This window comes from Cebus imitator, unplaced genomic scaffold, assembly GCF_001604975.1.
Source record: "Cebus imitator isolate Cc_AM_T3 unplaced genomic scaffold, Cebus_imitator-1.0 Scaffold449, whole genome shotgun sequence".
Classification (NCBI taxonomy): Eukaryota; Metazoa; Chordata; class Mammalia; order Primates; family Cebidae; genus Cebus; species Cebus imitator.
In genome coordinates this window covers 1,474,529-1,486,521 of record NW_016107764.1, presented here as the reverse complement: position 1 = coordinate 1,486,521, position 11,993 = coordinate 1,474,529, and the positions used below count along the sequence as shown (strand labels likewise).

The following is an 11,993-nucleotide window of genomic DNA, read 5'->3' as shown; positions in this document are numbered from 1 at the left end:
AAAAAAACCAAAAATTTTTATATGATCAAGTTGTTTATAAGTAATGGGTAATTATAATGGTCTTTCTAGAGATTAAGCTTGATGTAAAAAAAACCACTTATACACTAAATTATTGGTAAGAACAATGAAATTTTCTTAAGGGGTTGATTTACTCTTAACAAATTATAACAGATTTTAATTTTTTTATCAAAAACTTCAACTTTTATTGCATCTCACCAGTTTTTGGCTTTTAAAAGGCACACTTTCTTAAAGGTCTAACGAAATGTTTTCTTCCAACATAATATTCTGTGCACTGCAGAAGGTCTTTTCTTTTGCCTTTCAGTAAATGACCTAACAGATTTAACATTTTATTGAAATAATTCCTATACCATTATTATTAAGTTTGGTGTGCTTAGGAAAAGGATGATATTTACGTTTTTTAATTAAAGTTGTTACATTTGTGTGTCTTCCTGTATGTGCTTTTAAAGTTCTTGTGACATTGAGTTATAGGGCTTTGACTCCTGGGTCTAAAAAGGCACCAAGTCCTGCTAAATTTTTAAACACTGACAGCAATTAAAGCTCCATCTTTGGGCCCAGTAGAAGATGCCAATAAAAACCAACTGTACTCGTAAAACAGACTGACAGAAATTAAAGTTATTCAACTTCTCAAGGCTCAGGGACTATCTCAGTAGAGGTGGGTGCATGGATTGTAAGGGCTGATTTTAAAGATAAAGTAAGTTCAGTTTCTCTATAAATTAATCATTAATGTTGAAGGTACACTGAAGCAAGACCAGCATATGGGCCCCTGAGTCAAATTAATAAGGTTTTCTTGAAGCATTAACTAACTCCTAAATAAAGATTACAAAGGTTATGAAAGGCTTATGGAAGGTATATCTTATGATCAGGATTCAAAATTTATAATTTTTAAATAAAATTTTGAAAAAGAAATTTAATTGGCCTCTTGTACACCTATCCAAGATTAAGTCTGTTTCCTTTTTTTTTTTTTTTTTTGAGACAGAGTCTTGCTCTGTCACCTGGGCTGGAGTGCAGTGGCTCAATCTTGGCTCACTGCAGCCTCCACCTCCTGGGTTCAAGCAGTTCTCTGCCTCAGCCTCCCAAACTGCTGGGATTACAGGTGCCCGCCACCATGCGCAGCTAATTTTTTTGTATTTTTAGTAGAGATGAGGTTTCACCATACTGGCCAGGCTGGTCTTGATCTCCTGACCTCGTGACCCACCTGCCTCAGCCTCCCAAAGTGCTGGGATTACAGGTGTGAGCCACTGCACCCAGCCAAGCCTGTTTCTTATGAGTCCCCACAGGCACCTGAGAAAGACACCATGGCCTGCACTTGTGAACCCTTAGAATATCTAAAGCTGTCGTTCGGGAAGTAAACAGACAACTAACACCCTAAGTGCCTCCTCCTCAGCCTCCTTCACAACTCCCACCCCATACAGGTTTGCACCCCAGGGGATACCTATGGCCATGTGGTCACCTATTCAGTTAGTGTATAAATGACTTGCCTCTCATTTGGGATCATGAACCCAATGGTTACCAGCGTATTGATAACATTTGGTTCAGGGGTCAATGTACATACGGTAAGACAGGCAAAGCCCTATATATACAATTATATAACATCGCTTACCTGAGAGCTAAGCAGGCAATTGAGACTGGGGTTGAGACTGCTATTGGCTTATTGGCCCCATGGGGAAAATTTGCCTATCACGAGGCAAGTCTTCAAAGCTTTGCTTCTTCATTCCACACACCGTCTCATAAAACAGGAGACATTTAGATACATTACACTCTCCCTTGCTTCCTTTGCAGATATAATAATGGACGATAGATTAGCATGAGAGTTTTATACTTACTGGATGAACAAGGAGTATGGGCTACAATCAATGAAACCTGCTGCACTTATATACGCACCTCAGGTCAAACAGAAGAAGATGCCCGTGAAACATATGAGCGAGTGCCCAGTTGCGTAAATAGAACCAAGGCTCTGATCTCAACTGTCTCTGGTAAACCATTAAAAGCGCCCTCAGAGTCTCACGTGGTTTTCCTTCCTCGGACCTTTGATAGCTGTCTGGTTATTACTAATCCTTGGTCCTTGCTTGTTTATCTTCTTGATAGTTTGTGTTTTCTAGATTACGGTAGGAAACGTCCCGAAGGCCATGAAACGCTGGCAGATATTATGCTAGGGTGTGGGGATTCGAGCTCGGCCCTTTTTTCTTTTCTATCATTTGTAAAGATGAGGTGAAGTGGAAGACGGGGAGGTGCGGGTTCCTGTCCAGGTGGAGCTGTGGGGGCTCCGGTCCAGGTGGAGCTGTGGGGCCCTGAGTGCAGGGGCGGCCTCTGCAGCCTGAATGCACCAGGCTGGGCCCGCACTGCTGCTCACTGCTGCTGCAGGTGGCCCTCCCTGGCTGGTCCTTGCCCTTGGAGAGGTCAGCTGTCTGTCCTTCGAAGGGGCAGCAGGCTGTGCCATGTGGCCAGAGCAGGCTCCTGCCCATCGTCGTGGTGTGAGGCAGCGTCAGGGCTGTGTAACCTCACAGGCCCTCAGCTCAGAGGTGCTGTGACTTGAGGGACAGCTCAGGGGGTCAAAGGGGCCACAATTTTCAGGCTGGTCCTGGCATGGAGAGCCCAGCGAGGCCTCCCGTGTCCTTGCCCTTCCTCCCTTCACCCGGCCAAAGGCATTCCAATGTGAGGAAGTCCGGGGAACAGGGTGTGAGGGTCCTGTGCCTGCTCTGTCCTGGACACCTCCAGCCTGCCCAATGCCAATGGGCCCCAGCCCTGGAGCACGCTGCCTTGTGACTCTGAACCTAAGTCCCAGGGAGAAGGACCCCTTTCCACCAGGGGGTAGGGGCTGCTGTGCGGGCACCGGGGCGAGCTGTGTCCTGGGGACGGCCGCCTAATCACTGAGGCATCTCCTGCACTGCAGGCCTCCAGAGGCCCTCCCTGGCCATCCCGGCATTCTGGATCCTCTTTCCTTGCTTTATTTTTTTCTCCTAGTTTTTGTCACCAGGGTGACCAGAAGCCCCTGGAACGGCTCATGGAACACAGCAGGGGCTCGATAGCCGGGCAGGGCACCAGCCTCCCTCACCCAGCTCCTGGACACTCCCAGAGCAGGTCGGCAAGCCCAGGCCACAGCGTCAGGAGATGCAGTGCGGCCAGCAGCACATGCCTGAGCCCCAGCTCCTGCAGCTGAGCCTGAGGGGTGCAGAGTTCTGTGCGGGGATCCCTGGTCTGCAGGGCCCTCCCAGAAAACAAAGGCCTAGCCCTGGACTCTGGACTGGGGCAGGTCTGAGTGTGTCTTGAGCCATGGACAGTGGGTGGGTTTCGGGCAGGCTGAAGCTGGACACAGGCAAGGTGGGGAGGGAGCAGCCAGTGCTCAGGGTCACTCAGATGCTGGCCCAGGGACCTGCACCCTCCTGACACTTCCAGGAGGGAGGTCTCCTGGTGAAGTCACATGTCAGACAGGAGGCCTGGCTCTTTCTCAGCATAGCCCTGCCCACCGCCTGCTCCATGAACTACCCCCAGAGCTCCAGGCCAGGGTTCCAGTCCTGGCTCAGGATGGGATGTGGGCCGAAGCCCTCTTCTCTTCCCTGAGCCTCTGCCTCCTCTTTTCTGAACCTGTACCCCCACTCTGAGCCCCAACCTAACAACCTTGGAAGCCTCACCCGGAGCAGGTCCCCACCCAGGTCACAGGCTGCGCCCCAGCCCTAGGGCAGGAGGCAGGCTCTGTGCCAAAGGCTTCCTGGCCAAGGGCAGGAGGCAAGTGTGGGTGGAGTCCTCCCTCGGGCCCAGGAACCCAGGTGCCTGTGGATGCTGGTGGGGCACAGGTTCCCAGAAAGAAGCCCCAGGAGGTGTGATGGACTCCCCAGAGAGGGAAGGGGCTGAGGTTCAGCGTTGGGGGAGGCCACCTGTCCCCAGGCACCCTGCTGCGGTGTTTGAATGCTGTACGGTGGGTGTGCAGCTCTAAAACAAATGTTGAAACATGCGGGTGCTCAAATCAGGCCAAAAGGAGGGGTGGGAACTTGGATGGTAGCAGCCCCTGCCCCTGGAACCCTCTCCTTCCTGTGAACTTTCTGGGTCCGTCCTCCCAGCAGGGAGGGGTCATGGTCTGGCCACAGCTCCAGGCCGCACAGCAAGTGCGTGTCCTGGGAACCGCCCTCCCACCCTCTGCAGGGATGCCCTCCTTCCAGGTGCCAGGTGTTTGCTCCGGTCACAGAGGGGGCTGCAGCCCCCATGACAGGGCCCATTCACAGCCACAGACCTGGTCTAGACACAGCCCGGATCCCATCCCGCCTGGGGTGCACAAGGACAGAGGCTCTCTCTTGCTTATCAGCAGGTGTTTATTAAGGGCCTACGCTGTGCTGGGGCTGCCATTGAGGGAGCCCCGTGAATGTGAGGGCTGGCCCCTCCCTCCAGGCCACGAGGCCCCGTCTCCGGAGACTCCCAGGACCTCACACCAACCCGCCCTCCAGCTCTGCTCCGTCTACTTCATCTCAGCCTTTGCCGGCCCTCCTGCGGGCCTGCTCCCTGCTGGAGGGCCCGGGTCACAACCAGACCTGGCTCTGGTCATAGATGGGGTGGGCAGGGAAGGCTTCCTGGAGGAAGAGGTGCCTGAGCACAGGGTTAAGGGTGGGGAACACTAGGCCATGGAGACAGCAGCAGTGTGGATTGGAGGGGCCGTCTGCAGGCTGATCTGTGTCGCTAGAGCCGGCCTGCCAGGTGGGAGTCCTGGAGAGGGCCATGGGAGGGTCAGGGTGGGGGAGGGGGTGGGAGGCAGAGGGACAGGGCCAGACCTGTGTTAGGACGTGCCCTCAGGAACCAGGACAGGCTCCCACTGGGCAGGGTGTGTGAGGAGTGGCACAGGGGCCTGGGGCACCACACCCAGTGGGGGCTGCAGCGGGGCCTCCGGGAGCCTACAGCTGGCTGAGACCCCAGAACAGCAGGCCGAGTGCGGTGAGCGGTGCCAGGGTGGCGGCAGCCGGCTGCAGGGCATGGGCCCCGCTGGCGTTGCACAAGTCAGTGTCACAGCACGTGATGTTCTTCTTGCCCAGGTAGTAGTCCTGAGAGCCATCCTCGCAGTGTGAGCTGCAGCCTTTGCTGATGACGGTCAGGAGGCCTACGGCGCCTGGGGAGCAGTGGACCTGGGGCTGGCGCTGTCCTGTGTGCCCACCTGCCCGCCCTGCCCACACCTCCTCCTGTCCCCACCCTGCCTGAAGCTCTGGAGTCCCCCTGGGCTGCCCCAGGATCGCAAGCAGTGCCAGGGCCTGGTCTCGGACCTATCCCCATCCAGGGCAGGGGGACTACCTGCTGAGCACCAGAGCTGGTGTGAGTGAGCCAGCCGGCGCAGGGGTGGGGGAGGGACAGACGGTGGAGGAGTGGCCGATGGAGGAGGGTGGATGGTGGAGGGTGCTGGAGGGACAGATGCTGGGTGACAGGTGGGGGACAGGTGCGGGACGGGTGGGGGATGATTGGAAGGAAAACAGGTCATAGGGGTAGGGAGATGGCCAGAAGGATGGATGGTTCAGTGGCAGAGACCTAAGCCCGAGCTCGTGTCCCACACTCACGGATGCGCTCGGTCCAGCACTGCGTATCCGACTCAGTGCAGTTGTGCACCTGTAGGCAGTTCTTGTTGCTCACCTGGCCCCTGCAGGTGTAGCACTGCAGGGCGGAGCCTGTGGGGTGCGCGGGAGAGGCCTCAGACGCTGCCCCACGGCACTCCCCAGAGGGGGACTCTCAGCCAGGGCCTGCCAGCCTCATCTCTGCAGGGCGGAGGGCGAGGCCGACAGCAGGGTCTGGGCCCTTCTAGAGAGCGCGCACTGTGTGCTCGGACGGGCCTTTGCAGGGCACGAACTTCGCACCCCTCCCAGGGTGTCCAGCAGCTGCCAACTATGCCCCAGCCCCCCAATTGCCAGGGTAAAGCGTTGTGAAAACGCTCATGCTCCTGAGAGAGAAGGGCTCACCCCACTTGCCAGGGGCCCGGCTGGACACTTGGAGACAGGGGATGGATGAAGATTTTCCGTGACTTCCTCAGGCCACCGCCATGCAGGCCCAGCTGGCCTTGTCCCCAGCAGCCTGTCTAGGCTAAGCCCGACCTCTCAGCCTCTCTCAGGCCTCCTGGGTCAGGTCTTGCTCTGCCCCTGGAGCGGCTCTGCTGTGAGCTGTCACGGCCACTGGCTCCACCTATGCAGGCAGGTGCCCCCACAGTCCTTGGTGCTTCTCCTCGCCCTCAATTCCCCTCACCATCTTCAGGGCCCTCCTCAGCGCCTCCAAAATGTTGCCCCGTTTAGCCCTCAGTGGCTGTGTTGGTGACCCTGCTTTCCAGAAGAAGCAGCTGCGGCCATGGGGGTGACCAACCCTGGGACCCTGGGCTGGGAGGGACCCACTCCGAGCAGAGCAGTGCAGGCCAGTAGCCCCCTGGGACCCCTGGAGGCTGCAATGCTGGGACTGGGCTGGGCGTAGACCCCTGGGTTCTCTCAGGACACTGCCAGCACCTCCCCTCATGCCGTCAAAGGGACTTCGTAGCCTGAGTCTTCCTGCCCCTGTGTCTCCCGGCTCCTCATCGGCATCTCTGTCCATCCATCTGTCAGTCTATCTGCACCCCAGGAGCCAGGCCCTGCCCCACGGTGTTGAAAGAATGTGACTCCATGCTGCCCCTGTAAGCCCCCGTCACTGGGATGGCGGGGAACACAGGTCACTGCCTGGTTGTGCCAGGAGCTGCCCTGGAGGAGTGGAGGCTGGAGTGAGAGCCTCACCCCTCCTCTCCCTTCCTCTTACCTCCCCCTCCTCTCTGAGTGCCTCCCTGACTCACCCCTGCCCCCTTCCCTGCTGGGGGCCAGCTAAGGCCTCACCTGGCTTCAGGGCCAAGCCTGTGACCAACAGGGCAAGCAGCACAGCCTTCATGGTCACGGGTGGGAAGCGGCAGAGCGGGCCTTGGGCAGCTTTATATGCCGCAGCCGGGGAGAGGCTGGACTGCCCAGAGTCAACACCCGCGGGCTCCCCGGAGCCAGTGAGGGCCCCGGGCTGGGCAGGTCCCGTCTCCTCCCTGAGCCTGCGCCTCCCTCTCCCTTCGTCCTCTCCACGTCCGGAGGCAGAGCCTGCCCAGGCCCGTGGCTCAGCAGGCCCAGGCTGAGGGCCGAAACCTCCTCAGATCCCAGAAGACGCCCCTCCCGCCTCCCCCACCTCACAGCGCAGGGCCAGATCAGGGAGACCCTTTCTCCAGGCTCCTGCAGGCCTCAGCCTTCCAGCTAAGGACGAGGCACCTCCCTGGGCCCTGTGTCCTGCAGACACTGTGCTGCCCTCCTGGGGCCCACGGCCCATGGGGTGATGAGCCTCGGTCACAGCGTCACAGGCAGATCAGCAGCAGGTGCTGCCAGGGAGAGGGGCTGGGGCTGTTCCAGGTGTGAAGCAAAGGCAGCATTCGAAGGGCCCCCATCTGAGTGGACCCCTCCTCACGGCCAGGGCTTTCCAAAGTGAACCTGAAAAACTGGTTCAGGCCATGACAGCAAAGGGCTGGACAGCCTCATGACCCCTCTCTTCATAACTCAGGAAAAGCCAGCGTTAACAGCAGGGACCTGCAGTCTGATGACAGCCACTGCCCATCTATTTTCTCGGAGGCCTGCTACCTGGAGGCTTCATCTGATGCCAAAACCTTGATCTCCACAGCCCCTGATAACCCAGACACTCCTTTCTGTTGATAACCCTTGCAACCAGCTGCCAACCAGAAAATGTTAAATTCACCTGTCACCTGGAAGCCACGTTCGAGCAGTCCTGCCTTTCTGAACCAAACCAATGTAGATCTTAAGTGTACGTGATTCCTGCCTCATGTCTCCCTAAAATGTATCAAATCAAGCTGGGCCCTGACCACCTCAGGCACCTGTTCTCAGGTCTCCTGGGGGCTGTGTCACAGGCCATGGGCCCTCATGTTGGGCTCAGAATAAATGTCTTCAAATATTGTACAGAGTTTGGCTCTTTGTTGACACAGGGGACTCCCCCCCTGGGGAGGGGACACTGTTGGACAGGCTCTCACTTATGGGGCATTGGGTGTGGGACCTGGACTAGGCGCTCTACCCTCAGGACCTTGAGTGATCTTCAGCTTGGAATGCTAGCTGCAAGGGAGTCGGGGAAGTGCAGCTTTAAGCAGCCTCTGCAATAGTGGGAGCAGGGGCTGGGCCCAGGGCTGGATGGCCTCTGTCTGCGCCAGGTCCCCTCCCTCCTGCTCCATGTCCTGGGAGGCTGGTCTGTCTGCCACGGATAGGAGATGAGAGGGTGGAAGAGACAGGGTCAGGCTGGCTCTCCTGCCAGCTGGCTGGGAGGTGGTGGCAGTGGCTACAGCCCTCTAGAGTAAGCCTAGGTCCTGTCAGCCAGGCTCCTCCCATCCCCCGGGCTCTGGCCAGCCTCTGGTCACTGTGCTCACCCCCTCATCCCTCCAAGCCCAGGGGGGCAGTGGCTTCCTGCTGCTGCTGGCTTTGAGGGGGATTCATGGCCCCTGTTGTCTCATTCAACCTGACCCCTGGCTTTGTACATGGGCCCTGAGTTAGACGACTCTGCCTGGCAACCCTCTTCAGATGCTGGTGGGTCCACCGTGGCCGTGGTCCTGCCTACTGCTGAGTGTGTGTCTGGAGGGAGGCAGGCCCCTCCTCCCCTGATGCCCCCTCCATCCCCGCTGATGGTGTGTCTGGGGGGAGACAGGCCCCTCCTCCCCTGACCCCCCAGTCCCCACTGATGGGGTGTCTGGGGGGAGACAGGCCCTTCCTCTCCTGACGCCCCCCTGTCCCCGCTGATGGGGTGTCTGCAGGGAGGCAGGCCCCTCCTCCCCTGACCCCCCGTCCCCACTGATGGGGTGTCTGCAGGGAGACAGGTCCCTCCTCTCCTGATGCTCCCCTGTCCCTGCTGATGGGGTGTCTGGGGGGAGACAGGCCCCTCCTCCCCTGACCCCCCTGTCCCTGCTGATGGCTGTCTGGAGGGAGGCAGTCCCCTTCTCCCCTGACACCCCCCTGTCCCCACTGATGGGGTGTCTGGAGGGAGACATGCCCCTTCTCCCGTGATGCCCCCCCGTCCCCGCTGATGGGGTGTCTGGAGGGAGGCAGGCCCCTCCTCCCCTGATGCTCTCCTGTCCCCACTGATGGGCTGTCTGGCCTTCATTCCTACCTCTTCTCCTCGATTTTGCCCCCAAAAAGGGCTCTGGCACATTTTAGGGGGTGGTGAGAATGTCACAGGAAGGAAAAGTCTTGGGGAATCGGCCCCTCTCCCAGCAGGCCTGGACTGTCCCAGAAGGCTGGCAGATGTTTATGGGGTGTTTGGGGCACATCAGCTCCCACTGTCTCACCTTGAGTCTGGGATCCAGGTAACACTGCTGATGGGGGCAGGGATGATGTCAGACCCGACCTCCCTGGGACTTAGTGGCACCAGGAATCTCCCTTTGGGCTTCCCCTGGGACCCGTGTCTGCCCCTGTCCCTCTGGGGTCGCTCCTGCCCGGCTCCCTGGCACCTGTGGGGCTGGGCTCTTTTCCATGGAAATTGTCTCTTCTCTGGCAAGTGAAGAGTCCGGGCCTGAGAGGGACAGGCCTTACTGGAGGCCATGCAGGGTGACTGTGGCCTCCCCAAGGCCCCTTCCTTGCTCACTCTGCCCACCCAGAGCTTTCCCTCTGGACACGCCCTCCAGCCCATGTCCTGTGAGCTCAGGATAAGGGCCTCACCTGGTAATTAACTGCTTCCATGTGTGGCTGACTGCCTCTGTCCCATCCTCCCTCTACCCCCAGCCCCAGCCCGCTAGGACCCTGGCCACTCCTGCACAAGAGGTTTTCTTATTTGTCTCTGTATTCAAGGTGCCAGCCTGGAACTTTCCGTCCTCAAATATTTACAGGTGTGTAGGTGTTTGCTGATCTGATTTGATATACAGCGATTTCTGTGAGGCAGTGGTTCTCACGTTGGTGACTCTGCATCCCTGGGGAATGTTTGGTGATGTCAGGAGGCATCTCTGCTTGTTCCAGCTCGGAGGTGCTGCTGGTCTGTAGTGTGCAGGCCAAGGAGGGGGCAGCACACAGGACTCCCACCACAGAATCCGCCGGCCCAGACATCAGCCACGCTGAGGGTGAGGCTGGTCTCAGGATGGCCTCGTGGCCACGGCTCACACACAGGGCTGTGACATTCCTAGAGCCCCACCCCGGACCACAGGTTGGGTTCTGAACTCAGCCCCAAACTGAGCCCTCACTGTGGTTAGTCTGAACTCTAACCCTGGTTACCTAACAAGTTCTGGTTATGGTCCCACCCTGAGTCCTAAGACCAGTCACACCCTGAGCCCTGGCCTGGGCGACTGACTGAGCCCTGATCCCGGCCACAGAATGAACCCTGACCGTGGTCACACACTGAGCCCTGATCCTGATTAGACTCAATCCCTGGCTCTGGCCACTGACTGAGCCCTGATCCTGGTCACATAATGAACCCTGACTGCGGTCACCCTCTGATTTTTGACCCTGGTCACAGGCTAATCCCTGTCCCCTGTTGTTCACACTTTGGCTGTACACTGAATGCAGTCCCGGAGCCTAAACGGAGCCTGGATTTTCCGGCAGTTCTCCTGTCTGGGAAGTTCTGCAATAAGGGGCATGGCTCCCCACAGACCCCCATGCAGTGGACAGGGGCTGAGAGGTTGATGTGAGTCATAAAACTCCAGTCTCCAGTTCAGATGGCTCTGCCTGAGTTAAACTCTTTCTCTATTGCAATTCCCCTGACTTGATAACTCGGCTCCGTTTGGGCAGGGGTTGAAATGAACCCACTGGGTGATGACACACTAGTATATTTTCTCCCTTCTCTTCCGCTCTTTCTGACTCTCCCAAGGGCCACAATGGGCTTGGTCCTTGAGAAGAGGCGCAAGGCTCCGTAGATGCAGCTGGGGGGGCCCCATGCATTTTGGGGATCAGGCCCCAAGATGCATGGGGGCTCCCTCCAGACAGGCCAATCCCCACTGCCCACCAAGTCCTGGGAGACCATGTGATCCCAGGTCCCTGAGGTGGTAGCAGGGTCACGCACCAGGGATGGAGCCAGCCTTCCTGGGGAGACTTTGCTGTCCCAGGTGACCCTGCTACGGGAGCTCCACTCCCATCCAGTGGCCCTAGGTCTAGTCCTGTCATGCATGTGGTATGCTCGGTGACTCAGTCTCCTCCTCTGTGAAACATCTGACTTTAGCAGGCCCAAATTCCCGCCCCACAGAATCATGTGTGGTAAAAACAGTGAGTGCGGCTTCCGTGTGACTCACCCTTGGCCTCCTTCCTCTGCTCTGCAGGTTGCCTCTTGGGACTCCAGATTTTCCTGTTCACTCTTGACCTTCCACTCACCTACCCCACCACCACGGGCCCAAAGCGGCTGGGTTCCCCAGCGATCTTGCCTTCCACCCAGTGCATGGGTGAGGCCGGGGCTAGGGCAGCCGAACCAGACCCTGGGGCTTTGGGAGCCAACTCACCTTGTGGGGAGTCCCACCACCACCTCCTGGGGCCCCACACAGTCCCATGCAGTAACACAGATCCCTGTGTGTAAATGTTTTTATTTCATGCAGCATTAATTTAAAAAATAAAGCTAGCATGTCACTTGCAAAGCCATGCTGGGGTCAGCTTGCAGCATCTTTCTTTGGAAAAACGTCCTTGCAGATCAGGAGGAAAACCCACTACAGCTCAGATCATGGGTTGGCGGGGGCCACTGAGTGCCAGGCTCAGATCACGGGGTGGCGGGGGCACTGAGTGCCAGGCTCAGATCACGAGGTGGCGGGGGCACTGAGTGCCAGGCTCAGATCACGGGGTGGCGGGGGCACTGAGTGCCAGGCTCAGATCACGGGGTGGCGGGGGCACTGAGTGCCAGGCTCAGATCACGGGGTGGCGGGGGCACTAAGTGCCAGGCTCAGATCACGGGGTGGCGGGGGCACTAAGTGCCAGGCTCAGATCACGGGGTGGCAGGGGGCACTGAGTGCCAGGCTCAGATCACGGGGTGGCAGGGGGCACTGAGTGCCAGGCTCAGATCAC

At 57.8% G+C, this 11,993-nt stretch overlaps 1 protein-coding gene across 1 annotated transcript; it reads right to left on the bottom strand.

The window, feature by feature from the left end:
* Nucleotides 1-4,305: 4,305 nt before the first annotated feature.
* On the bottom strand, nucleotides 4,306-6,937 carry PSCA (prostate stem cell antigen). Its single transcript, XM_017511474.2, has 3 exons — nucleotides 6,834-6,937; nucleotides 5,550-5,657; nucleotides 4,306-5,110 (listed from the first exon to the last, which is right to left on the bottom strand). Exons 1-3 carry the CDS (start codon nucleotides 6,883-6,885, stop codon nucleotides 4,899-4,901), a joined length of 372 nt encoding a protein of 123 aa, XP_017366963.1. The 5' UTR covers nucleotides 6,886-6,937; the 3' UTR covers nucleotides 4,306-4,898.
* Nucleotides 6,938-11,993: the final 5,056 nt, after the last annotated feature.